Source organism: Malaya genurostris, chromosome 2, assembly GCF_030247185.1.
Source record: "Malaya genurostris strain Urasoe2022 chromosome 2, Malgen_1.1, whole genome shotgun sequence".
Lineage (NCBI taxonomy): Eukaryota > Metazoa > Arthropoda > Insecta > Diptera > Culicidae > Malaya > Malaya genurostris.
Window position 1 is genome coordinate 192,772,752 of NC_080571.1, and position 27,786 is coordinate 192,800,537.

The 27,786-nt window shown below is 37.9% G+C and overlaps 1 protein-coding gene and 1 long non-coding RNA gene across 2 annotated transcripts; one reads left to right on the forward strand and one right to left on the reverse strand.

The window, feature by feature from the left end:
- Positions 1-1,612: 1,612 nt before the first annotated feature.
- Positions 1,613-26,523, reverse strand: LOC131432960 (protein yellow). Its single transcript, XM_058599617.1, has 4 exons — positions 26,070-26,523; positions 10,192-10,298; positions 2,523-2,776; positions 1,613-2,347 (listed from the first exon to the last, which is right to left on the reverse strand). Exons 1-4 carry the CDS (start codon positions 26,309-26,311, stop codon positions 1,667-1,669), a joined length of 1,284 nt encoding a protein of 427 aa, XP_058455600.1. The 5' UTR covers positions 26,312-26,523; the 3' UTR covers positions 1,613-1,666.
- Positions 26,467-27,395, forward strand: LOC131432961 (uncharacterized). Its single transcript, XR_009230001.1, has 3 exons — positions 26,467-26,728; positions 26,953-26,992; positions 27,048-27,395. It is a non-coding gene; the product is annotated as an uncharacterized LOC131432961 (long non-coding RNA).
- Positions 27,396-27,786: the final 391 nt, after the last annotated feature.

Consider the following 27,786-nt stretch of genomic DNA (forward strand, 5'->3'; position numbering starts at 1 on the left):
TATAATGAATGTCACATCACATATACGTATTTCGAATACAATTTATATTCTTCTTCAGTGTGTTAGTGTGTTAGCACTGAAGTAGAAGTTCATTCTCCCTAGTATCATGCATTTGATTCAGTATGCAATTTCCAATGATTTCTAATGGTGCTGCGATCTTACTGACACTAACAATCCGTCCAGGTCGGAGCTCGAACATATGGTAACTGGCTTGTAAGACCAGTGCCCTATGCATTGAAACGCCAACCCGGCGCATTCCCTTAACTTAAGGTTGATTCGCAAATTTGTTAGCACCATTTTCGAACACTATGCCACATATGAAAGCCGAAAGTTCGAATTAAAATTTAATAGTCAAAATAAAATTTTATCAAGGGGGACGGGTATAGCGTGATGGGTAAGTCGATGCCTATCACGCAGCCCGCCTGGGTTCGATTCCCAACCCCGCACATAGGGTCAGAAAGTTTTACTGGCCCGAAGAGGCGAATGACATTAATGTTAAAACCTCTATAATTGAAACAAAAAAAACTTTATCATTTGTAAGGATATTTGAAACCCCCTCCCACACATTACAGCGTGACGTAATTGGTGAATGACGCCTAACTTGTCGAAAGGTGCATTTTCCTATAAACAATTTCAATATTTGATTTCAGTGAGTTTATTTGTTTAGTTCAGTGTACATAGGTTTTAGATTAAGTTATAGAATATGATCTGAATATTTTGTAATAGTGAATAGGATATGAATTGATTTCTGGATTACTCACGTTTAGTTCCCTTAGTTTCCCCCTTTAGTTCAATTTGTAGTTCATAAGCAGGGTAGCGTAGAATTAATAGCTGCTACTAAGTTGTTCAGGTTACCTAGTATTTAAATTTGTTTAGCATTTAATTCATAATAAGCTGTGAATTCAATTCTTACCAGTATGTTTTTTTGCTATGAAGTTTTGGTTAATGAAATACTGATATAAAACTAATTCCTAATCTTATAAATGATTTCAGTAATAGCTACTCTGCGCACGTTCGTTGTTATTTTCTTCTTTTATCTTTAATTTTCTTGTTTACCTTTAACTCATCCGATGTGACAGATTAGCTTTTCTCATCTACCTATGCTCGCACAGCACAAGGTTGCTATTTCTACGGTTGTCGCCAAGATGGTGGGACTGAAGGTGGGCGCGTTAGCCTAGTATGTTAGGCAACACTTGGGATTACCAGTATCGCGTATAGTGAAGTGATCATCATTTTTCCAACAAAATATTGGTGACATGATGTTCGTAACATCCAGCTTATCCAAATTATCATTTATTTTACCCCGGCTTTAACCATTTTGGTCGTTCACTGGGGTTTATCCAGTTTTCCTTCAAACTGATCTCCGTAATGAGGGCCTACAATAATTTCCATTATAAGTGATACCGCTAATACTGGTCAAAATTACATTGTGATACTGGTAATGAGTGACATAGATTCATTCCTTTTTTCATAATATCAACCCGGATACTTTCAAGAATATTTTGTAGTTTATATAAAACAAATTACAATTCAAAAAGATTTATAAGCCAAAACGGACTATGCAGTGGAATGTTCAAGGATCATTTTCTTCAGTTAAATAAAACTAAGCTCATCTTCGAAAATGCATTTTTTCATCCTCAATAATGTATACTAAAATGCAAGATAGTTAGTAGATATCACAAGGAGTACCTTTAATGATTTCACTAATTTTTCCTGTAAGAATTCTGTAATTGTACTGTTCGGGATCTAGTGAAGTAAATATGAACAATGGCAACCTGTCAGAAAGTACCCACACATTACCTTCGTTGTCAACTTTTAAGTCATTTGGAAACACTAACGCATCACTGTCCGAATCAACTAATCCTTGTGTATCGGGGTTGAGTGGTTTTGCAGTATTCCAACAGCCGACACCATCTTTGTTGACTTGGGTGTAGAAAATTACTCCTGTTTCTGGATCATAGAACTCCGCAGACGATTGTGAGTTAGGACCACGGTCACCCATCAGTTTGTAGTCATAATACGATTCTGGATTTTGCGAGTAAGTTTCATTTTGCAAAATTTTATTGGAAACCATGAACTCTTTGGTGCTCGAAAAAGCGTGAAAGTAAACCGGTCTGGATCCGTCACGAGTTCGTTTGCCGACGGCCATTCCAAACACGCCATCCGTCCACTGAAAGTTTACTCCGCCAATGTTGTAATCTCCCGCCAATGGATCGAAGTGGAAAAAGTTATGCTTTACTCTCCAGGACTTGTCAGCACTGAACGAGTACACTATCACTTGATATCCACCAAGATCTGGCATGTAAGCGAACGCATTATCGCAATCCCCTCGCTCTGCATCAACGATCTGAAATGTCAATAAATTAGAATCGAAGAAGTGAATAAAAAGTTGGTAAACCATGTTTTGAATAGTATGAATAAGGGTCAATAGAACGAACTTGAAAAACGAAATTTCATTTTTGCTCCTGTTTGTATTATGTATTATACGTATTATTTGATTTCACAGACTGACAAAAACTTACCACATTAGCAAAAAATGAATCTTCTTTCAGTAATGAGTCAGCGAAATAATGCCTTCGTATTAGTTTATCAGTGTAAAGGTCGAATATTGCTAACGATGGTGCTGCATATTGAACTGGATTGCCCAGAATGTCGGCCAGACCGGTGTCCATAACCCAAAGTCGATCACACTCATCTGCGCGAACACGAAAAGTTGAGATGATCGTTGTGTTGTCCTTAAGAAGCTTTGGATTGCTTTCCGATTTTGTCCCAATTTCTGCAAAAAATGTCAACTTGATAATAAAGCAAATAATAGAATGGAACAGAATAGCGTAGTCACAAAATCACACACACACAGAAAAAATATTGTAAATTTGCGTTTTCTTAAGGCCGACATATTCGAGTGTTAAAAATGACTTATTCTTACAGTTGATCTAAGACATATCCAATGCATTCTTGCAATTTTTTAAGGTGAGCCTAAAGCCGTTTTTTAAACCCATTTGTTGAAAAGTCGTTTTCGACTGAAGGGTCATTTCGCCGAAAACGCAATAATTGCGTGAACAAGGTATCCTTAGCGGCACAAAGTCGCTAGTTGCATAAGTTTTTAGTGTTTTTTGTCGTGAATATGACTTACTTTACTATGGGGTGCCTTTTCAAAATTTACCCTCTGAGAGAGTGATAAGTTTTTGATCGTGAATATCTCTTGTTGTATCTAACGAATCATCATAATTTTTGCTACATGCCATCGGAAATATGATCACAATTTTATGATAAAATTTTCGGTTGTGTGACATAATCTCAAATAATTCAAAATTAAACTTTTCTGAAATGTTTGGTATAAACGAGTATCAAGGAGGATAATTAATAAGGCGCGTTTGCCTTTCTCGTATTTTTAAAGCTCATAGCTCAGTGATTTGTGAAACGATTTATATAATCTATTTCCCAATAGATTCGAAATTTTTCAACCTAAGCGTGCAAAGAAAAAGCATTGAGGTATTTCAATAGTACGCTATTGAAAAACCTGTCTCATTTGACCCATGTCAACCCCAGCCAATCAGAACGCGTTCTGAGGAAGAGAACAAAATATCTGCTGCTGTACAACAAATCGTTAGAGAAAATGTTCCGAACAGTGTTCAATATCGTAGTGAGTTCCACAACTTGGTCCTTCTGAAAGGCAGGAATGAATCCCGTACAGCATCCGGATAGTTTCTTTCAATGTAATGCAAATCCGAAATGAAAGACCGCCCATTAGTCAACAAGCTACAAACGAAATCAGGTAAAAACAAGCCTCTCAACAAAAATTGGATCAGTATGGATTCTATCGGCACTGCGAGCAGATGTATTTTGTGTCGTTTGCAAAGCTAGTTTCGCTTCCGACAAGAGCGATTACGTCACAGCTGCCAGTCATTTGCATGGGCGAAAAAGCAAAAGCAACGGTGGAGAGTATTACACAAAATCAGCCGTTTTAATGGCTCTAAAAGTTTTCTAAAGAACTATTAGGATTTCTTGCTCGCAAATCGATGGGAAATATCCTCAGTTTTGTGCAAATCTAGAACTGTTTGATTTGATTTTTGCACTTTTCGCTGTGTGAAATTCACAGTAATCTAGATCAAGTGAAGCCTTCTTTGTTTTTGCGAAAAATGCACGGAAAGACCGATATCAGCATTTTGGCGAAAAAATTAGTTGATTTTCTGATTTTAGTTAGTTATATTTTGAGACAACTAAAAAAATCTTACTTTTGCTAATTTAGATTTTTTAATTCTAATTTTTTAAAATTTCTTTTTAGTTAAATTCAACAATTGTCATTTCTTAGCTAAGACACACTTCATATCCATTCAACTAATTTTTTAGTTGAATTAGAGAAATAAAACGTTGTTTTCAACCAACATAAATGGTTGAATTGGTTTCTGCAATTTACAGCTATATGGCGCTCTGTCGCCCAAAATAACGCTAACACCGTAATGACTACTAGCCACTAGATGGCACACTACTACCGAAAAAAATTTCAGTCGCGGTTGTTTTTTCTATATTGGCAGGTATAAATACGATGTTGTATTGGAGAAAAAGACAAGCGAAACATAAATTTCTTTAAGAACATTTTTCTTCTAAATCGCTGTTTTCTTCATTCGACTTCGCGAAATCGACTCTCTCACTGAAAACTTTGAGCACTCGAAAAATAAAAACCGAATACAAGTAGTACATCGAACGGTGTGGCCCGGACGGTTGGAAGATACAAAAAACATCATTTGACATGTACAATTAGAGTGCAACATTCGAAACTCAATTCACTGTTCCGCGTAAAAACATTATTACGCACAATCGCTTCAAATGCGCACAAATTCTGAATAAATACACTTTCCACTAACAGTTTACGTCATTTTTACATACCGGTTTAGAAATTTATATATGGATATATCGTAACACATGCGTAAAACATCTAAACAATTTGCAAGCAGTTTCAACAAGACTGTCCCTTTTAGCTTTTTAATGGATTGTTTTGTTTTGAAACTTCTCATGAATTTTGTGGCTAATAAACTGGTGATAGATAAATAGAAACAAATTTTCTGATTTTAAAAAAAAATTAGTTGTCAATGAGAATTTCGTGTTGGATTGAGATATTGCTGGTTTGTGTCCAGAATATTCGCCAACTAAACGCGCTCTCTAAAAATAAGAGTTTTTTTTCAGCAAATAAATTCTCAATTTTAACTAATTTTATAGTTATTTTGGAAATTTTGTTGTTAAAATCAACTAATTCAAAAACAGTAATACGAATTAGGCGCAGAGCTAATTTCGGCCGTTCCGTGTGTGGAAAAGGGTTGCTTAATTTATACAATTGATCAACTAATTGATATTCGGAAGTGTTAAGAAACATGCCAGTTGTTTTTGTATTCACGACATCCAGTTATGTCTCTGACATTACTCACCCGCCTTTTTTCGTATGATCTATACCGACTTTGCTATTTTGGCATCTGTCGTTTGCTGCAAAATATGAAAAAACTCAAAATATCATTAGGCAGCTTTTCGAAGTAAGGTTTTGCTTCGACTAAATAAGCAACTAAGTAACTAGCTTTTAGCAGTGCTAAAGTCTCTATTTACGGATTAAACGTGCAAAGAAACAATACCATTTATTTGATATACTAGTTTCCTCGATAGAGTCACTTTACGGGCATTATGTCTCAGCCATTATGCTTGGATTTAAAATATTGTTTCAAAAATTCATAACGGCTTTTAAAACAAAACGTAGCATTGGGAGGATCGAAAATGTTGCTTCCCGATTGCTATTAGATTACACAAATAATTCCTGATGGAAATAATATTTTCTTTTTCAGTTATTATTCTATATCTCCATTTCAAGGAACATATTGCATCATGGTTGTGGGGCATAATATCTTGTTGTGGGGCATATTTCACGGCTGCTGGGGCATTATGTCTATGACAAGCGAAAAAAAACTGAGAATGTGGTCGTTTTGGAAAATGTGCTTGCATCAATCAATTATCAATACTTGTACCGGAATCATTGAAAATTATGTTCCTCAGGCGTATTGCAATGAAGTACCCCCATAATTGAAGAAAATATGAATGAAATACCCGCCTTCTCGAAAAAACATCTCGATGTTTTCTTAAGGGGGCATATTGAAATATCGACTGCTCCTGAAGTAGCGTTGCCCAGCTATCATAGCGATACTTGATATTTTCTTGATATTTCATCTAGAGAATAAAGAAATTGTACAATATCTGTTCAACATCTAAATTAGTTATTATATCTTATTTCGTTATTGATGAAATATTCCAATTCAATTGAGTACAATTGAATAAACTGCATCAGAATCAGATAAGAGACATTCTTGGTTTATTATTTAATTCTGAATGCTGAATATACAGTAACTGAAAAATTCTTCTTCTCTAAATATTTTGTTTTTTTTTTGTATTACAATGACAGAATTTTATATTTTGTTGGCATTTCCTCGTAAAGACTTTGTTATGAATTTTGATATTTTAAATCTTATATCAAACTAAATAATGTTAAGTTCTACTATTGAAATATTCGATTTTAATAATAAAATTTGTTATTGGTTTGCAAATCACTTCTACCCGTGTGGGGACTAGACGAATAAATCGTGGCGTAATACCGCTAGGATCGTCAGGGCGCCAGTGAACCGGAAGCTATCCTACAACCGGAATCACTGGATCGACCCAGGTATCCTCTCGGTCGAGCGTTGACGGGAATCGAAAGTGTCGGTTTCGGGAGGGCCTCCTTCGTTGGGGTACCCTCCGTCGGTGTAGGCGAGATCTTTCGGCGGGGGCTAGTCGAGTAGCCGTCACAACACTGATTCGAGTCGTCGAGGCGCCAGCGAACCGGAAACCATGCTCCAACCGGAATCGCGGGACCGATCTCGACCTTCCATCGGGTGTCCCGTGTGGTGTAAGAGACTCGGTGTCGGGAGATTCTCCTTCGCCGGGGAACTCTCCGTCGGAGTAGTCTAGATCCTTTGTCGGGGACTAGATGAGTAGATCGTCGCGTGGACCCGCTGGGATCGTCTGAGCGCCAGTGAACCGGAAGTCACGCTCCAACCGGAATCATTGGATCGACTTAGGCATCCTTTCGGTCGGGTCGTAGAGGACGTAAGCGTCGGTTCGGGAGGACTTTCCTCGTCGGGGAACCCTCCGTCGGTGTAGACTAGATTTTTTGGCGGAGACAAGTCGAGTAGTTCCGCGACGTAGCATCAGTTATGGGTCGTCGAGGCGCCAGTGAATCGGAAGGTACCCTCCAGCCGGCATCACTAGACCAACCTCGTCATCCAACTGGTCGATCTCTAGAGAGCAGGATGCTGATTCCCATTCTGCATAAATCTGGGGAGGGTGCTGTGAGCACCAATAGCCTTCTACCCCGAAGTAATACCTAGCGGTGGTGCCGGGAAGGTAGGGTTGGAGATCCAAGGTGTTTTAGTGGGTAGTTCCAATCAAAAGTTGGGTAGTACTGTGGAGAGTCCCACATTCCGTGCATAAAGGCATTTCACCTTTCATAATTTTGTTTGGATTCGAATTCCGGTTCCGGAATTTTGGGGTAAAATATGAAAGAAAATGAAAATATGCGCACTACTTTTCTCGGGGATGGCAGAACCAATTTTCACAAATTTAGACATAATTGAAAACTCCTTTAGTCTCATGCAAAATTTCAGAATTTCATTTCTAAATTACTTACTCACTTTTCACAGAGGTGGCGTGAAAGATGACAGCTAAGATTTAAATGAAAGGTTTTATGGTCCCTTACAATGCTTCTGAGTATCATCTGGATACGACTTCTGGTTCCGGAATTACATGATTAAGAGTGTAAAAAATTTCAAGCAGTTATACTGAGCAGTGGTGCAAAACACGGAAAATTGGGTTGTAGGGCCTGTGCTTAAATCAGATTCAATCAGTTGATGGCCAAACGTTTCCAGTACGGGTATACTAGTCCTCGGCTTCCAGTTCCGGAATCACCGGAAATAATGGTGACAACAGTCAGTGACAGTCTCCCGATTCCGGTTCCGCAAACAGTTATTTAAAATGTCCAAGATGAAACATGCATCTATTTTTCGTAAAATGTTAATGAGCAAGGCATCATTACACCACTAGGTGGTGTAATGATGCGAGAAACGAATAAAACAAGGTTTTATTCGTTTCTCGCTACTATACCAGCAATTAACCATATCATGAGTTTTATCCATACTCCCCTATAACCACCTCTATTTGGTGCAGTTTTTTGTCTTAATTCTTCTTCTACTATACGAAGTAGTTTTACAATAACTACGATCCTTTTCCCATTGTACCCAACGAGGATTCACGTATTATAACCAAATCTCCGTTTCCCGCAAAGCATCCAAATTCAAAATGAACTATGATTTATGATAAAACTTTGAGAGAAAATCAGAGAATCAACCCACTGCTGGGCTTTTTATTTTCTCTGGTATAGTGGACTGGATTTTTTTCACTTTCAGGCTTATTAAAGCAGTTGACTGTAGAAAGGCCCCTTCTTTCATGGATCGATGTCTAATTTGTCGAAAGAGGTCACGGATTCGATCACTACTTTAGAGAGGAATTGCAGAAGTATTATTCCGAAAACAACATCTTTCAAATTTCAGATAAACAATCTAAAATGTGACATTGTGCGAAACATGGATAACTTTTGTAAATATCCCTTAACTTCCACGATTGCAATATTATTCGCTTGGATCGAGAAACCCTTTAGGAGGAATACTTTTATGGATTAAAAACCCCATTCCTTCTATTGAATTAACCTCCTCTCGATACCAGGTATTGAAGTTGTCGCATGTCGCATGGCAAGGACCTTTGCATTGCTCATATCTAAATTTTCCGAAGGACCCTTTGACGATAACATCAATATGACGGTTCTGAACACGGGAGATATGACCTCACTACGGTTGGATTGCATGTGGAAGATACTTCCCAATCCTCACGGAAGCGATCATTTATCGATCGTAATTTCGATCGTCGATTGATTGGACAAACTACGCAAACTTGATATCTGAAAAACAAGAAAGTACACAAGAGTACATGTTTTTGACTGGCTTGATTCTCGATACTGCAATTCAAGCTCAAACGAAACGGGTACCGCGTACGAAAACCAACATCCATCCTCCCAAGCCTTGGTGAGACCAAGAGTGCTCCTATCGTGTAACAATAAAGTCCCGGGGTAAGACAGAATCAAACTCAACTTGTTGAAGGAGCTGCCTGTCTCTGTTATAAAAAAAAACAATCATATACAAGTGTAATCTGATATATCCTGCTCAGAAAGTTCCTTATATGACTGGATCCCCCAGAGTTGCGATGATCAGCATACGACAATGAGAACCAAATTCAACAATGTTATAATGCGAGGACCTAGTCTTGAATACTGTTGGGAAATGCCCACGGCTTCTTAGAGCAAAGGCAGTGTGCCTTATAAAATATATCGTTAAATAAACAAAAGTATAAACATGTTATTGCATATACATTCGGCTTATGGAATGTTGCCAAAATTGCGACGTAAGCCTTTGTGATCTACCCCATTCAATCTGATTGAATTTATCTAAAAAACCTCCCCGAAGCCGTGTCAAAAATTATCTCAATGAAAAAATATTATACATGCTACCGATCTGAAAAAAAAACTTTTTCTTGATAATGATGAATTTTAAATAATGGTAATAATAATAATAATAATAATAATAATAATAATAATAATAATAATAATAATAATAATAATAATAATAATAATAATAATATTAATAATAATAATAATAATAATAATAATAATAATAATAATAATAATAATAATAATAATAATAATAATAATATTAATAATAATAATAATAATAATAATAATAATAATAGTAATAATAATAATAATAATAATAATAATAATAATAATAATAATAATAATAATAATAATAATAATAATAATAAAAATAACAATAATAATCCCAATAATAATATGCATATCGTTTCAGAATAGAGCACAGTAATTACAATACGATGTTCTGATATATGATAGCTGACAACTCGTTATAAGTATCTTTTTGTAGCTTTTCGCAATCGTGCAATCTTTTTTATATTTTGTCTTCATCGCCGAAGTATTAGTATAAATGTTGTATTATATGAAGTAGAGAACATATGAAGGTCAAACTGTGCTGTTGTTCCCATTTACATATGTACCTGTTGGTAATTGATTGGCTTCCCAGCTAGGGTAGGGATGCAAAATCGGGGATTCACCATCCGAAATGTTCACGAAATTCAACGAAGCTGCCACACCAGATTTCCATCTGAAAAAAAAATTCGTCAATTAATTTAAACAAAAATGATTGCCTCCCCATTCTAAGGATAAGGGAAAATATGTACAGCATTGAATTCACATTTTACACTAATTATTGCATTGTATGTGCATTAAGGTTGATTGAATATTCATAGAATTTGGTCCGAATGGTTTCATATAATGATGAAAAATGAACACCCTAATCTGAGAACGTAGAAAAAATCTACTCGCTGTTGATGAAACGTACATTCATATTTATTGAATAATATCAACTTCCCTACTAGTAACTTGAATTTCCTGATTGTCTTGTGCTTTTAAGAAGCCACCCTGGAATTGGATTCGTTCAATGTTATGGACAGGTCGTTTACCAGGAGACAAACAGGTTAAAAAACGTTTTAACCGAGAAGTTCATGGGCAAATCTCATTAAAATTATCTGATTATGATACAGTGAAAAAGTTATGCTTGTATTATTAAATTTAATAGAAGACGTAATTTGATCAACACTATTCAATCACAATTGTTTGAAAATATTAAACTACTATTATTATTATTATTATTATTATTATGATTATTATTATTATTATTATTATTATTATTATTATTATTATTTTTATTTTTATTATTATTATTATTATTATTATTATTATTATTATTATTATTATTATTATTGTTATTATTATTATTATTATTATTATTATTATTATTATTATTATTATTATTATTATTATTATTATTATTATTATTATTATTATTATTATTATTATTATTATTAAATTCATTTGACAATCAAATGGTCTTAATGACTATGTCTCAATCAAGTCATAAAATTGTAGAACGTAGTACTTTCTGAGAAAATTTGTGAGTTGGTTCACCAAAATCGAAAAGATATTCAACAGTGCCAAACGTCCACCAGCAAGATGTTTTCGCTTCGTAATACCTGAATATCGTTCGATGAAATCTCAGATGCAGTAAACTGGTGGAGTAGAGACAGAATCTTCGAAGAGTCAATATCACCCTTAAACAGTTTCGCCGCGAAAACAGCTTGTTGAACTTCTCTGCGTCGTTAAAATGAGTCCAGTCCGATCAGTCGACAGCGATCGGGATACGGTGGTAGCTCAAGCGGATACCTCCAAGGGAGGTTGCTTAAAGCAAGACGAACAAATCTTTTCTGTACGCGTACAATCCGTAAGTTCCAAACCAGCTGATACGGAACCCAAATTAGGCTAGCATTTTCTTGTATAGGACGAGCCAAGGAGCAATTTAACGCTTTCAAGCAATGCGAATCTTTGAAGTCCCGCCTGATCTTCACAATGAAACCTAGTTGCCGTGTGCATTTGAAATTATAGATGAACGATGTAGATTGAAGGTAAGCTTAGTATCTAACATTAGCATTGTCTTGGGTTGGCGTGTTGGTGCTGATTTTACAAGGCAGTTCTCGTATGTTCGAACCCCGACCTGGAAGGATTCTTAGTGTCAGTAGGATCCATAGTACTAGCCGTGTAATGATTTTGTACACTAAGAGTCGGCTGCGAAGTCTGTTGAAACAGAAAGGCTAAATTCCACAAAAAGAATGTAATGCCAAGACTTTGCTTTGCTTAGCATCTAACAAAACACCAAGATCATTAACATGATCAACTCTCTGGAGCCTTTGTTCCTCAATTACATAATCGAATCGAATTGGATTCAGTATTCGGTGGAACGTTATGACCTGGCATTTTGCAATGCTGACAATAAGTCAGTTTCTACGACACCAGGCGACGAATGTATCAAGAAGATTTTGAAGCCGGATGCAGTCGTCGATAGAACGAATTTTAAGATACAATTTCAAAACATCGGCATATACTAATCTGCAACCAACAACGAGCAGCGAAACAGCATCACTGAAGAACAGCAAGAACAAGAGTGGACCCATATTACTGCCTTGAGGAACTCCAGATAGATTTGAAAACGGAGAATTTTGCTTGGTACATGGTACATACTTGTATTGTACTGGAGATGAAGTAAACAAAAGCGTTAGTTAGTAAAATGGTTCACAGTTTGATTACACAAATCCAGTGTATAGAGCAGTGTTTTAGATATTTCTCAATCTCTACGAACAGTGAGCGAAAAGCAAAGCGAAAACAGGCTGCATGGCCTAGCATCACCTGAGTGAAAGACTGTGACAGAGCATCTATTTATACGTAAATAATTCTATTTTACTACACCTGATAGATGTGATAATGTGCTTCTAATATTACATATATATCACAGCAAACCCTACAAACCTAAACCGACGCAGTTTTTGGTCAATTTTTTTTAGAAATTTACCGTTTTTCTATATTGTAGCTGTAAGTGATGGTTTGAAATTTGAAAGACGCTTCTCCCTACAGCTCTGGAATCAAAAGTCGGATCTGGATAAAAATCAAAAGCAGCCTGTGACATCATTCCCTTTAGGAATCATTTGAGTGTATGTTTGCGAAAATCGGTTCAGGATGGGTGTGGCGTGGTGGTTAAGTCTATCCCTTTCATGCAACTCACCTAGGTTCGATTCCCAACCCCGCACATAGTTTTTCTGGCCCGAAGAGGCGAATGACATTACGGTCAAAACCTCTATAATCCAAACAAAAAAAATCGGTTAATAAATCTGCGAGAAAAGTGAGTACATAAAATTACAAAAAAGATACACAGACATGTTGCGTACTCGACAAACTGATCCGAATGGTGTATGATACTCGGCACTCGCGACCTCGGTTCACAAGTCACTTTTACAGTGATTGTATAACGTTTCTATATGGGAAAGGCGAAAAGTATCTCTTATTTAACTACTCTTTACTTATTGTTTAGATGATTTTAATCTTTTATTTCATTCACTTTTATAATTGTTGTTGAAACACAAGTAGCAAACCCGCCCAATAACGAGAGTTTCGTTGATCAAGCTAAATTCAAGGAGATTGTTACTTACTCTTACTCTTTCAGTCGTAGACCACGCGGGTCTCTGCTGTATACAGGAGGCGTCTCCATTCAACTCGGTTCATTGCTGTTCGCCGCCAGCCTCGGTAGCTGCGAAGGGTCCGCAGGTCGTCCTCAATTTGATCGATCCATCTTGCCCGCTGTGCGCCTCTTCTTCTTATACCGGTCGGATCATTGTCGAGGATCATTTTAACCGGGTTGTTCTCCGACATTCTAACAACATGCCCGGCCCACCGTAACCGCCCGACCTTGGCCGTTTGGACGAGGGTTGGTCCTCCCAGCAACTGGTGCAGTTCATGGTTCATTCGCCTTCTCCACGTACCGTCTTCCATCCGCACTCCGCCGAAGATGGTTCGCAACACCTTCCGTTCAAAAACACCTAGTGCGCGTTGATCCTCCGCAAGCATTGTCCAGGACTCGTGCCCGTAGAGGATAACCGGTCTAGTCAGCGTTTTGTAGATAGTTATTTTCGTACGACGGCGAATTTTGCTCGATCGAAGCGTCCTGCGCAGTCCACGAGCACGATTTCCTGACAATATGCGTCTCTGAATTTCTCTGCTGGTGTCATTATCGGCAGTCACCAGTGAGCCCAAGTACACGAACTCGTCGACCATTTCGATTTCATCACCACCAATCAGAACTTGTAATGGGTGGCTGACGTTATCTTCTCTCGAGCCCCTGCCTTTCATGTACTTTGTCTTTGACACATTGATGTCTAGTCCGATCCGCTTGGCCTCAGCTTTTAGTCCGATGTACGTATTTTCCATCTTCTCAAAGTTGCGTGCTATAATATCAATATCATCAGCGAAACCAAGTAGCTGGACGGACTTTCTGAAAATCGTGCCACTCGTGTCTATCCTCGCTCTTCTTATCACACCCTCCAAAGCAATGTTGAATAGCAGACACGAAAGGCCATCACCTTGCCGTAGCCCTCTGCGAGTTTCGAAGGGACTCGAGTTTATCCCCGATACTCGAACAACGCACATCACTCGATCCATCGTAGCCTTGACCAATCGTATCAGTTTGTCCGGGAATCCGTAGTCGTGCATGATTTTCCATAGCTGTTCTCGATCGATTGTGTCGTAGGCTGATTTAAAATCGATGAATAGGTGATGTGTGGGCACATTGTATTCGCGGCACTTTTGCAACACCTGGCGGATGGCGAACACTTGGTCCGTGGTAGCGCGTTCGCCCATAAATCTTGCCTGATATTGTCCCACGAATTCGTTTGCAATCGGTGAAAGTCGACGGCATAAGATTTGGGAGAGTACCTTGTAGGCGGCGTTCAGCAGAGTTATCGCGCGGTAATTGCAGCAATCCAGCTTATTGCCCTTTTTGTAGATGGGACACACGATTCCTTCCATCCATTCCTCCGGTAAAATCTCGTCCTCCCAGATCTTGGTAACGACCCAGTGCAGTGCTTTCACTAGTGCATTACCACCGTGTTTTAGTAGCTCGCTTGGTAGTTGGTCAACGCCAGCGGCCTTATTATTTTTCAACCGGCTTACCACCTCCTCCACTTCTTGGAGGTCTGGGGCCGGCAGTCTATCGTCCTCCGCACGCGTTCCCAAGTTCGTTACCGCGCCGCTACTTTCGTATTCCGCCACATCGCCATTGAGGTGCTCGTCGAAATACTGCCGCCACCTCTCGATCACCTCACAGTCGTTCGTGAGAAGATCCCCGTTGGTGTCCTTGCACATATCGGCCTTTGGCACATGGCCTCTGCGCGAACGGTTCACCTTCTCGTAGAACTTCCTTGTGTCATTAGCACGGAACAGCTGTTCCATCGCTTCGCGATCTCGGTCTTCCTGCTGGCGCTTTTTTCTACGGGATACCGAGTTTAGTCTGTTCCGCGCCTGTCTGTATCGCTCCTCGTTTGCTCTCGTCCGGTGTTGCAGCTTGCTCGCCCAAGCTGCATTCTTCTCGGCCACTAACTGTTCACATTCGTCGTCGAACCAGTCGTTCCTCACGTTTGGAGCCGCCGTACCTAGCATTGCTGATGCAGTGCTACCTATGGCAGAACGGATGTCTCTCCAGCCATCTTCAAGAGTAGCTGCACCAAGCTGCTCTTCCGTTGGTAGTGCCACTGCCAACTGCTGCGCGTAATCTTGGGCTACTCCAGTATCCCGGAGCCGCGCGATGTTAAACCGCGACGTTCGGTTTCGACGTTGGGTAGCCACCGTCGAAAGTTTTGAGCGCATGCATACAGCAACCAAGTAGTGGTCCGAATCTATATTCGCACTGCGGTAGGTGCGAACATTGTTGATGTCCGGGAAAAATCTTCCGTCGATCAAAACGTGGTCGATTTGGTTTTCGGTCTGTTGGTCAGGTGATCTCCAGGTGGCTTTGTGGATATCCTTGCGGGGAAAGAAGGTGCTTCTGACTACCGTTCCTCGGGAGGCCGCAAAGTTGACACACCGGCTGTTCGGCCCGATTACCGGTCGGTACATTGCCTCCCTTCCTACCTGGGCATTCATGTCCCCGATGACAATTTTTACCACTTCCGGTGAAACCCTCAACGAGTGAACACGTCGTATCGTGTTAGTGCGGTGAAAATTCGAGTATTTCGCGAGAAAGAAAGGATTTTCATCCGTACTTCGGTGACTCCACGTTGTCACATAGCGAGGGTTTCACTTGTAGTCCAGTGAAAAGAAAGTCCATTGGACTATAAACGAAAGCTAACTAGCAATATAGCTAAATCGCTGTGCCATCAATCGGCGTCATCTCAAGTGAGGTGACGCCACCAGAAGTGAAGAAGAAGAAGACAATTTTTACGTCTCTGCGTGGGCAGCCGTCATAGGCTTGTTCCAGCTGCACGTAGAACGCTTCTTTCTCGTCCTCGGGTCTCCCTTCATGTGGGCAGTGCACGTTGATGATGCTGTAATTGAAAAAACGGCCTTTAATTCTCAACTTACACATCCTAGCGTTGATCGGCTGCCACCCAATCACTCGCTGACGCATCTTGCCCAGCACTATAAAGCCAGTTCCCAGCTCGTTCGTTGTGCCACAGCTTTGGTAGAAGGTAGCCGCTCGATGTCCGCTTTTCCACACCTTCTGTCCCATCCAACAAAGCTCCTGCAGCGCTACGACGTCGAAGCTGCGAGGATTTAGTTCGTCGTATATTATCCTGTCGCAGCCTGCGAAACCTAGCGACTTGCAGTTCCATGTTCCAAGTTTCCAATCGTAGTCCATTTTTCGTTGCGTGGGTCTATGCCGATTGTTCCGGGTCGTATTCTCTCCTGTATCATTCGTAATAGGTGTTTTACGGGCGGCTTATTAGGCCTGCACCAACCCCCTGTCTCGCCGGAGGATCATCGTGCTTGCTCTGTTTAACGTCCCAACTAGCACTAGGACGATCCCGTTGGTGGGGTTGCCACCTTGGATTTAGCTGGACGGGATACAGCATTTCATACTCAGCCGCTGGATACCAGAACAGACGCTGTTTGAAGCCGCTCCTAACATGGAGTACAGACGCTCCGACATCCTCTAAAGAGGACCCCCTTCCCTGTCAGCATACGACCAAGGTCCCACCGGGGTTGGTTACCCGATCTTTCCTATGGTTGCTCGTACCCCAGCCGGCACCGCGGGGAGGTAGGGATAGGAGTTACTGGACAAGAGGCTAAGAACCACATTGGGGCTGAATTGCGCATTGTCCAGTCGTTTACCAACCAAAGGAGATTGTATTCTACCTGAATTTTTGTCAATATTGGCTCACTTTTTTCCATTGATTCGGCATTACTGTTACCAAGCGTTGCGGTCGTTGTTAGCTGAACAGACATATTAGAGATGGTTGGATTTCGGGTATTTGTACTCGAAACCCGAACCCGACGGGCATGGGCCGGGTTTGGGTTTAGAAAAACCAGGTTTTTGTGTTCGGGTCGGGTACGGGAGTCATTTTGTTTTCATTTCCAATGAATAAGCGGCGGGTTTTGGTCGAGTTTCGGGTATTTGAAACCGACACCCGAACCGAAAAATGATTCTGACAGGCTCGAGTAAGGTTCGGGTACAGAAAAAACATTTTTTTCGGGTTTGGCCCGAGTACGAGTAAAGTATTTTAATTTTGATCGGGTACGGGTCGGGTTTAGGTTAGGAAAAAACCTATTGTCGGATTCACTAAATAAAAAATAGCACTTTTTATTTTTAGCATAAATTACGTCTAATATATGTATAGAAAACCTGGGCGGAAAGATCTTTTTGATATTTGAAGCGTATGAAAAGTTACACGCGCTAGAATAAGTGCCGTTATACAAAGTGTTCTTAGTACGCTTAACGAAAGTGCTTTTTTAAAAAAGGATTTTTTAAACCTGGTGCCATGATATCTCAGAAACTATTTGACTGATTCTACTCAAATTTATACAGTTTCTTAAGTACATGAGCAGCTTCAAACTGAATTAAAGGAATTAAGATTGCTTTGTAAGTTTTTTAGAACATATATAAGCTAAAAAAATAATACGCACATACGCACATGCACACACATACACACACATACATTTTACGTACTCGACGAACTGAGTCGAATGGTAAGTCGGGTTTCACAGTGATCGCATAACCTTTCTATATGAGAAAGGCAAAAATGAACTTTTTAAAACAATTTTTTTCGATTTTTTTTTCATTTTAGTTCTAAACATAGTATCAAGTACTACGAATAAAACGGTGTAGTTTTTATTCCCGATAAACAGAACAGTCGGAATCAAGACATCAGTGGACACCTCTTCTTTTATACCTGTTGTTCAATTTATCTCCAAAAATATTCTATGTAATGACTTCAAAAAATTTCCAAATATTGTTTGAATGTATTTAAAAAAAGATATGAAATCAATTATTTGACTTCAACGGTTTTCAGAAAAAATCGACTAAGTAGGCTTTAAAAGCGTCCATCACCTGGCAGACCCCCTTAAACTTTTTCGCAGAAGTACTGAGGTTGCTGAGAGCGAATGCAGAAGGAACACCATTGTGCTTAGATGTAGATGATTTCTTGTACAATAATTCCCAGATGCATATGCACGTTTATAGCTTTATACCATGTGTACTCTAGAATATTGTACTTGACGTTTTCATGCTCCACAAAGTCAATATTGTTTTTGTAATTAGCAACTTCGCACTCATAATAAAAATCAACGTATATAACATTATTCGTTTTATTCAGTTGTAGCAAATTTTTTTTTCATAAATACGTTTATTTCATAGGCAATATACATAAGTTTTTCTTCGCCGTGGCATCCACAATACATAGTAGTTTAAACCTAATACATTTCGAATATCATATTAGTATATTGGTACTCATTAGTTAATCTAAACACTGTTTTTATCAAGCGAGTTGCTATTTTAAATTACATTAAATAAAATACATTTATTTTGTACATGATCTTATAACTATTTCAGGTTTGTTTGTATCAGTTCACCACTTATATTCAATATCCTATAGTTGGCTATTGGTTGAACTCATGGAAGAGAAAACAGTCTAACATAAAATAAAATTTAAATTGGAACTCCAATGGATTTAATGAAATGATAAAGAAGTTTCATGTATGGAAGGTCACGACAAGCAAGAATGTCGCGAACTGGGACATTGGATAGTCTACCTTGGGTACGCAAGGAATTTATTAGTTGAGATCTGACATCACGAAACTCCACGCATGTCCAAACAACATGGTCAATATCGCGGTAACCTTCGCCGCAAGCACAATGATTAGTCTCGGAAAGTCCAATTCGAAGGAGATGTGCATCTAACGTGTAGTGATTGGACATGAGTCTGGACATCACACGAATGAAATCTCTACTCACATCCAGTCCCCTGAACCATGCCTTTGTCGATATTTTAGGAATAATTGAGTGCATCCACCGACCCAGATCATCTTTATCCCAAGAAGCTTGCCAGCTGGCAAGTGTTCTTTGGCGAGACGCGCTATAGAATTCGTTGAAAGCAATCGGTCTCTCATAAATCTCACCCTCAATAGCACCACGTTTGGCTAAAATATCGGTTCTTTCATTGCCTGGAATGGAGCAATGAGCCGGAACCCAAACTATTGTGATTTGAAAATTATTATTCAATATGACGTTCAGGCACTGTTTTATTTTGCCCAAGAAAAAAGGTTCATTTTGGCAAGCAGCGTTTGAGCGAATAGCTTCAATTGCACTCAGAATATCTGTGAAAAGAAAATAATGGTTTGGAGATAATGTGACGATTACACTCAAACTATAATGAACTGCTGCTAACTCTGCTATATAAACAGATGCAGGTTCTTGAAGCTTAAATGAGACCGAAACATTATTGTTGAATATACCAAACCCAGTAGCCTCTTCAATTCGTGATCCGTCCGTGTAAAATATTTTCTCAGAGTCAATATGCCTGAACTTACTTGTAAATATTTTTGGGATTTCCAACGAGCGTAGGTGTTCCGGGATTTCACGCAATTCGCGCTGCATGGATGTGTCGAAAAATAAGTTGAGTCAGGGACATTTAGGAGGCTGACACTGATAGGAATATATCTTGAAGGGTTGATTTCCTGTGACATATGGTTAAAATATACTGTCATGAATCTTGTTTGAGATTGAAGCTCAACTAGCCTTTCGAAGTTATTAATAACCAGGGGATTCAGTACCTCACATCTTATTAGCAGTCGCGATGAAAGCTCCCAAAAACGATTTTTCAATGGAAGAACTCCCGCCAGAACTTCAAGACTCATTGTATGTGTCGAATGCATGCACCCTAAAGCAATTCGCAAACAACGATATTGAATTCGCTCTAATTTGATAATATGAGAGTTTGCAGCGGAACGAAAGCAAACGCATCCATATTCCATTACTGAAAGTATCGTTGTCTGATATAATTTTATTAGATCTTGCGGATGAGCACCCCACCAAGACCCTGTTATCGTTCGAAGAAAATTTACTCTTTGGTGGCATTTTGTTATCAGATACCTAATGTGTCCTCCCCACGTGCATTTGGAATCAAACCACACCCCGAGGTATTTGAAAGTCAAAACCTGTTGGATCATTCTTCCCATCATATGAAGCTGAAGTTGCGCGGGATCATGCTTTCTTGAAAAGACGACCGCAGAGAATTCGATACCCAGATGAACAGCCCAAACGGACAATTTATCTAAGGTATCTTGCAATGGTTTTTGCAGATCAATAGCTTTGGATCCAGTAACTGAAACCACGCCATCATCTGCCAATTGCCTTAATGTACATGGGATTACGAGACAGCTGTCAATGTCGTTTACATAGAAATTATACAGGAGCGGACTGAGGCATGAGCCTTGCGGGAGACCCATGTAGCTAATTCTGAATGTTGCCAAATCGCCATGTGAAAAATACATGCACTTCTCTGACAAAAGGTTGTGCAAATAATTATTTATAACCGCTGGAAGTCCATGTTGGTGGAGCTTGTCTGAAAGAACATCAATGGAAACTGAATCAAATGCTCCTTTAATGTCTAAAAATACAGAGGCCATTTGTTGTTTTTGAGCGAAGGCAATTTGGATGTCAGACGAAAGCAATGCAAGGCAATCATTCGTCCCTTTATTTCTTCGGAAGCCAAATTGAGTATCTGATAACAAACCTTTCGTCTCGACCCAAGTGTCGAGACGTCGAAGAATAATTTTTTCGAACAATTTTCTTATGCAGGACAACATTGCAATAGGTCTATATGAGTTGTGATTGGAAGCTGGTTTCCCCGGCTTTTGAATGGCGATAACTTTCACTTGTCTCCAGTCAGGTGGAACAATATTTTGCTCAAGAAACTTGTTGAACAATTCCAACAAACGTCTTTTTGCGAGGTCGGGCAGATTCTTCACCAAATTGAATTTAATTCTGTCCAACCCAGGAGCGTTATTGTTACAAGACATGAGTGCTATGGAAAATTTCATCATTGAAAAGGGGCTATCAATGGAATCATCATTTGAAGAAGACTTCCTAATAATGCTATGCGTAGGAACATAATCTGGACAAACTTTCCTCGCAAAATCAAATATCCATCGATTCGAGTACTCCTCACTCTCATTTCCTACGTTACGATTCCTCATTCGTCTGGCCGTATTCCAAAGAGTGCTCATTGAGGTTTCTCTTGACAAACCTTCCACAAAATATCTCCAATAACTGCATTTCTTGACCCGAAGTATGTTCTTGTACTTGGTTTCTAAATCCAAGAATTTTTCAAAATTCTGAGGAGTTCCTCCTCCTCGTTTTAAAAACGTCTTGAAAGCATTTTGTTTCGCGTGTTTAGCATCTGAGCACTCTTTGTCCCACCAAGGGTTTGGAGGCCTTCTGTTAGACGATGGACCAAGTAATCGTTTGGTTTGGGCTTGTTCTGCGGCCTCCAGAATCGAACAAACGAGGAAGTCATATTCTTCAAGTGGGGGGAGCTCTTCCATGGAATTTAAGATACTTGACATATTACTTTGGAATTTAATCCAGTCAATATTTTTTGTCAAATCATATGGAATATTAACTGAATTAGCAATACATTTGTTACAGCTAATTGAGATGATGATTGGTAAATGATCGCTACCGTGTAAATCAGGAAATACTTTCCAGGTGCAATCTAGTCGAATTGAAGTCGAGCAAAGAGATAAATCTAATGCACTTGGACGTGCAGGAGGTCTTGGGATCCGTGTCATGCTACCCATATTTAGTACCGTCATGCTAAAATTGTCGCAAATATTATATATTAGAGATGATCTGCTATCATTGTAAACAGAACCGCACATCATTCCGTGCGAATTGAAATCTCCTAAAATCAAACGTGGAGCAGGAAGGGAGTTGTAGCAAATGTTCATGTTTTAAATCAAGATGACTTTGCTTCTCAATTTCTGTTTTAGTCAACAACAACGGTATTGGCGTATTGGTGTGGAACATTTTACTCATTTCGTTTACTCATTTCGAAATCATCTTATAGTTCTCTAACTGAATTGTTCGTTCCATTCTTTATCCCGCCTGTTTATTTCGCGCGCTGTCTCGTACGCAATATGAATACAAACTGAGTTTGATTATTTTCCGACGATGTCTTGTGAAATGAAGTGATTCATCCAAAGACCCTTCGAAAAGACACAAATCCGTAGAGTTATGGGACAATTGGTCTCTTCCTACACGCATGTGTGCGAAAACTCATATAATACAGAACAGTGAAGTATTAAGAAATGAATTGGGAAGTCTCCCCAAAGTGGTTGAATTAAAACTGCTACTGAATAAATTTCAAATTGTAAAACGACGATCGTTTGTGTTTGGGAAATAAAGTGGACTTAGCATTCTGCTGTGCAGTGATTGGCTCCTGAACACATTCAGAACGAATTTCGCGCCAACTCGAACAAATGGTGCAGCACACTTTCAGATTTGAATGAAACATTTTGAACATGAACATGAACTTTGCCATAAAAAGTAACTTTGTATACTTTGTTGTTATTTTAAAAAATGCTCTAGACTGTCTTTTGAAAAGAGTCAAACTTTTTCAACAATATTTTTACAAATAGTTATTGTCGAAAAGAGACAAATTCTACAAAAAAAAGTTGTACTAGTGATTTTCACAAAATTAGTTAAACTTTCCAATAAAATTTCTAAAAAAATGATGTTAAAAATTTAAAATCGATTTGCAAAAACACCATTTTTTATTTTGATAAAATTTGGCCCAATATGGGTGATTATGTCCCCTACCATCCATTTATACATAGCAAGATGGGTACAACAAAATCAAAAAATATATCTGTTACCAACTGAATTTTTCATCCAGTACGTTTTTATCGAAAACGAAATCAAACTAGAAGTCATAATCATCCAAGATTTCAATAAAACTCAATTTGTGAGAAAATTTCACCAACTACTCTATTGCTAGTTGCTCGATATTTGCTGAAAGTATCAGTGCTGGATAAAAAAAGTTTTTGTTAGAAAAACGTTTTTACCTTAAAATGCACGTCTTACAATATTAAATTCTAAGAGGAACTCAATAGCATAATGTTTTTGATTTCTAATAATTTTATTTTTAATATATGCATACTTAGTACACAGAGGAAATAGTATTCAATGTTTGAATCTTTTGGACAAAAAATTCTTATCTCTAATTCGGGAAGTTAAAATTTCGCATTAAACCTACCTTAACTTGTATCAAATACGGTGCCATATGGAAACAACATCGCCATTTTTTCTTAACATTAGATTTCCTTGCGCAATCCCTTTATTGGGCAAAACAATACTTAAAGATAGGTCATGTTTTGACGGTGTGCATTTTCTTTGGGAATTTGAATTTCTGTTTTGGAGACTCCAGTAAGAAGTATATGAAATTTTTGTGTGAATCGTATCCGAAAAGATACCAAAGAGAACGGAATCAAAATACGCTTAAATGTTATTTAAATTAATCACATTTCCAAGTCTACGCTCCATAGCGGGAGTTGTTTCTCCAACCTTTCTTGCAAAAAACTGAACAAATTGCGACAGTTTTATGATCGTTTATAAGTTTATCGTTTTATACCTTAAGTCCATAAATCAAATACATAAATTAGATATACATTCGCTCATAAAATGTTGCAATCCATTTCTTCGAGGTTTTTATGTATGTTAAAATAACTTTTAAACTAGAGTGGTTTGATTGGCACCTTTTTGCAACCTTCTGACATAATTAATTACGAAATATGACAATTTTTATATAAAATTATTTATAACTTATTCAAAAAAAGTTATAGTTCTTTGTTCCATAACTTTAGGGATTTTTACTAAATCTCACGCTTCGCATAACAAACCATTTCTCTAGCAATAATGTGAACTGAAAAGAACTGATTTTTGGAATCCTTTTAATAACACTACCGAAAGATGAGTTAACGGCTATAGTTAGAGAAATTACATTGCCTACAATATTATCTAAGATGAAAATTCTCTATGTGCTTCCAGTAAATTTTTATCTTTCTCATATAAAAATACTATACAATCACTGAGAAAACCGACTTTTGAACTGAAGGCCGGATGGCATATATCATTCGATTTAGATCGACAAACTGAGCAAATGTCTATGTGTGAAAGAAAAATATTTTTATTCATTTTTCTCAGAGTAATCAGATCCGATTTTCACAAGCTTGCATTCAAATGAAAGGTCTTATAGTTCCATACAAAGTTCCTGAATTTCATTTTGATCCGACTACCGGTTCCGGAATTACAAGGTGATATGTATTAAAAATGTGAAAATAATGTCACTCACTTTTTCTTAAGATGCAATAAGAATATCTCAATTTCCGGATCGTTAGGATCCAACCTGTGATTCCGAAGGTAGGATGTCCAGTGTAAAAATGTCAATTTCAGGAATGTTTGTTTTCCATAAGTTACCAATTCTTTAAATTATGGTTACTAAATTTCTCTAGTTAGCAGAGCATGACAGTGTGTAACCAAATACAGGATTGATAATCCAATAAATGATTTGCTGCATTCTATCAAAGTCCGACAATTTTTCTTCCAAAATTCAAACCGTCATTGAGAATTATAAAGAATTTTTTTATGTTATATCAGTTACTGGTTGAATGAATCAAATGTCTTTTTTTCGATATCCAGTTTTCAGTTCTAGAAGTACCGACAATAATAATAATCAAATGTGATGAAATAGAACTCACTTCATTTTCTCACATATAATTGAATAGATTTTCACTAATTGAAATTCAAGTGTAGTATATCAATGTATTGAATAATACTGCAACAGAAATCTTCAAAAATCGTTTTTTAGCTTTTTTATACTGAAGTGCTTGGATTAAAACAGGTATTTTTTCTGTCTTTGTACACATGCTGGAACATAGTCGTTCATTTCCATAAAACCGCGTAAATATCCTCTTACAACTTTGCAGAAGACATCAATAAGGGAGTTTTTTTTATATGGCTGAAAAATAATACATATAAAGCATGAAACTTCAGTTTTGAGCCACTGTGCAACGGTGTGAACGATCAAGTTCAAATGTGTCATTGTTGTTACTTACCGAAATGTTACCGAATAAGTATAAAGTACACTTTTGTGAATTACCCGAATTTTCCAAATCAATCTGGAATTTTGGCATTCTCGTTTCAGTAGGTGTATTACTATAAGAGATGATTTTTTCTGGTTACTCGTATATGCCAGAATCAGAAGACTCGAATTTATAATACATGAAAAGAATCTCAATTGATTTGAATTTCAGCTGTAAAATTAAGATCCATCTAGGTTTAACAAAATTCTTGACTTTTTTAACACAATGTGAATTTTTGAGCTATGTATCGCTAATAATTCAACTAACTGTTAAATTCAAACGAAACCAATTTCACATATCATCGCATGTAACTTTATGTAAACTCTACTTTTTAATGTGCATCTTTGAATAAGTAAAGCTTTCAAGCTATGCGAGATTTCTTCAGTCTGAAAGAATATGCAAAGAAACGGTGTTCAATTTTAAATCCATGAGTGTGAGTCGTCACTTGTTGTGAAGCTCAAGTTTTTCTCCGATATCATGGTAGGTGCATAAGTAAGCAATGCGAGTTTTCTGCGTAATGGCATGAGTAATTATTATTAGTTATGATATAAGCATGTGGATACGGTAAAGAGATTTCAATAAGCATTTGTCTTTGTTTATCACTCCGATTTCTACTTCGATTTTAAAGGCATATTTTTCTGTTATAAGATCTATGATGAATGGATTTCAAGTAATGAAATTTATAAAATTTGAAATACCCTTATAAAAACAGTTTATCTTTCAGATATTTCAATAATATTCTTGTTCGCTTAATTCAATCTATTCCTTTTATTACTACTTAATTTTTTTGATAATGAGAAGTTGTATTTAGAGTAAACACGAATTTTCTGATATTTATGTCTCTTAGTCTATGTACTACCTTGGTACTGTTATGAACAGTTTGTCTTTCCATCTATCCAACCCGAGTGGTAAATTATTAGATGGGACATATTTTTCGGACTTGATTGATTCTTGTTTGACTTCCAGTGAGGGCCAGTCAAACTCCACTTCACGCCATTTGAACTTTTGTTGCAACTTTACCGCACTGACCGTGAGAACCGTCAAGATCAAAATTTGCAGACACGACACAACGATCGATTCTAAATACAACTTCATGCTCATGCACTTCACCTTTTATTTCAGTTTTATTAAACTTGTTCAGTTACTCCAGGTAGACCACCACTGTGTCAGGTTACGAGCATCAACTCAAATCAAGTTCACCTGCCGTTCACTACTAGAATTTTGATCAGATCTATTCACAAAGCTTTCATCGATCGTTGCGTTCAGACCGAACGATCGAACTGTTTTGATACTTATTCGTAGCTGGAGGTTGAGTTTTGCTTGTTGCTCTATCCCGAGCCGCTCCAGCTGGTGTGGTGACTTTTGAACAGATGTACGATCGATTACCAACACTAGTAAATTAGCAAATCTGGTTTCTCTCAGAGCTTGCTCGATCTAGTTTTGATTGAGCGTCACGATCAATTTTTACCACAAAACAAATTGTGAACAAAGCGGCCGGTAACATCCGTTAAACGAATGGTAATCCATCCTACAGAGAAATATTACTTTTCTTATTGCTCATTGCTTAATTATGTTGTATACTCTGATAGTGATATTTATTAGCTCTTTGACTTTTTGTTTGTAACTACCATGACTAAAGAATTTCATTTAACTCAGTAAATATAACCACAATAGCGAACCATACATACTTGTCAGTGTTATAATATTTGTTTTTTTTCGATTATTTGTTTTATTATTGCCAGAATTTCTGGATGGATGAGGATGTCTACGACCACCCTGCAGGTACATTCCTTGTCAGGTAGTTGAATTCACTGCTTATTATTCCCGATATACATAGCTTCAACGATAGGTCAACGATAAAGCAGTGTCACGTCATCGATAAGCGATCGGATTCAATCAGTGATCAGATAAGGATGGAGAATGCTGTTCGTCACACTATCACATGCTACATTTTCGGCTTGGACGGCTGGACTTCGATGGATCTTGATCCTGCTAAGGTGCTGGATTAGTGCCGTTCCAAATTGCGACAGAGCTACAAGTAAGCCCACGTGGTTAATTTTATACTTACACTTAAAAAAGTCATAAAATAAATGTTTTGTAGTATGTTAATTAGAATAAATTATGTGTTTTGGCGCTACGTATATTGTGTTAGATTGACAAATAAACTTGTATACTAAAACTTAAATGCATGTCTTTGGATTTGCTTGTTCGCCTGGAAAATACAATGTTGGGAAGCCTGAGTTGGATATTCTATTCTGGCTAGCCGTCATTTTTGGTATTTTCGTCACTCGAATAAATTTACATGGGAGGAATATCATAGCGCGGCTACAACTGTAATTCTTTGCTACGTTTGATTCGAAGGAATCGCTACGACGATTACTTTTATCGGTTCGAAAGTATTTATTGGAGTGAGCAACTGATTGGACACTGAACAGAAGCAACATACTGTTTTTGTCAGGTAAATAATATATCTTCAAGATTATGTCTAGATTTATTGTCTTCGATTAGAGTGAAAACTATCGTTCAGTCTTATTAATATCTATCTAGACTAATAACATTAGCGTAAACATATTTTG

Bases quoted from the DNA above. Each gene is read 5' to 3' on its own strand.
- LOC131432960 (XM_058599617.1), bottom strand. From the start codon at position 26,311: ATGAGCATGAAGTTGTATTTAGAATCGATCGTTGTGTCGTGTCTGCAA. The intron at 10,299-26,069 runs GTAGTACATAGA...TTTTTTTTTCAG, and splicing joins CTGTTCATAACAGTACCAAG to ATGGAAATCTGGTGTGGCAG. The intron at 2,777-10,191 runs GTACATATGTAA...CATTTTTTGCAG, and splicing joins AGCCAATCAATTACCAACAG to AAATTGGGACAAAATCGGAA.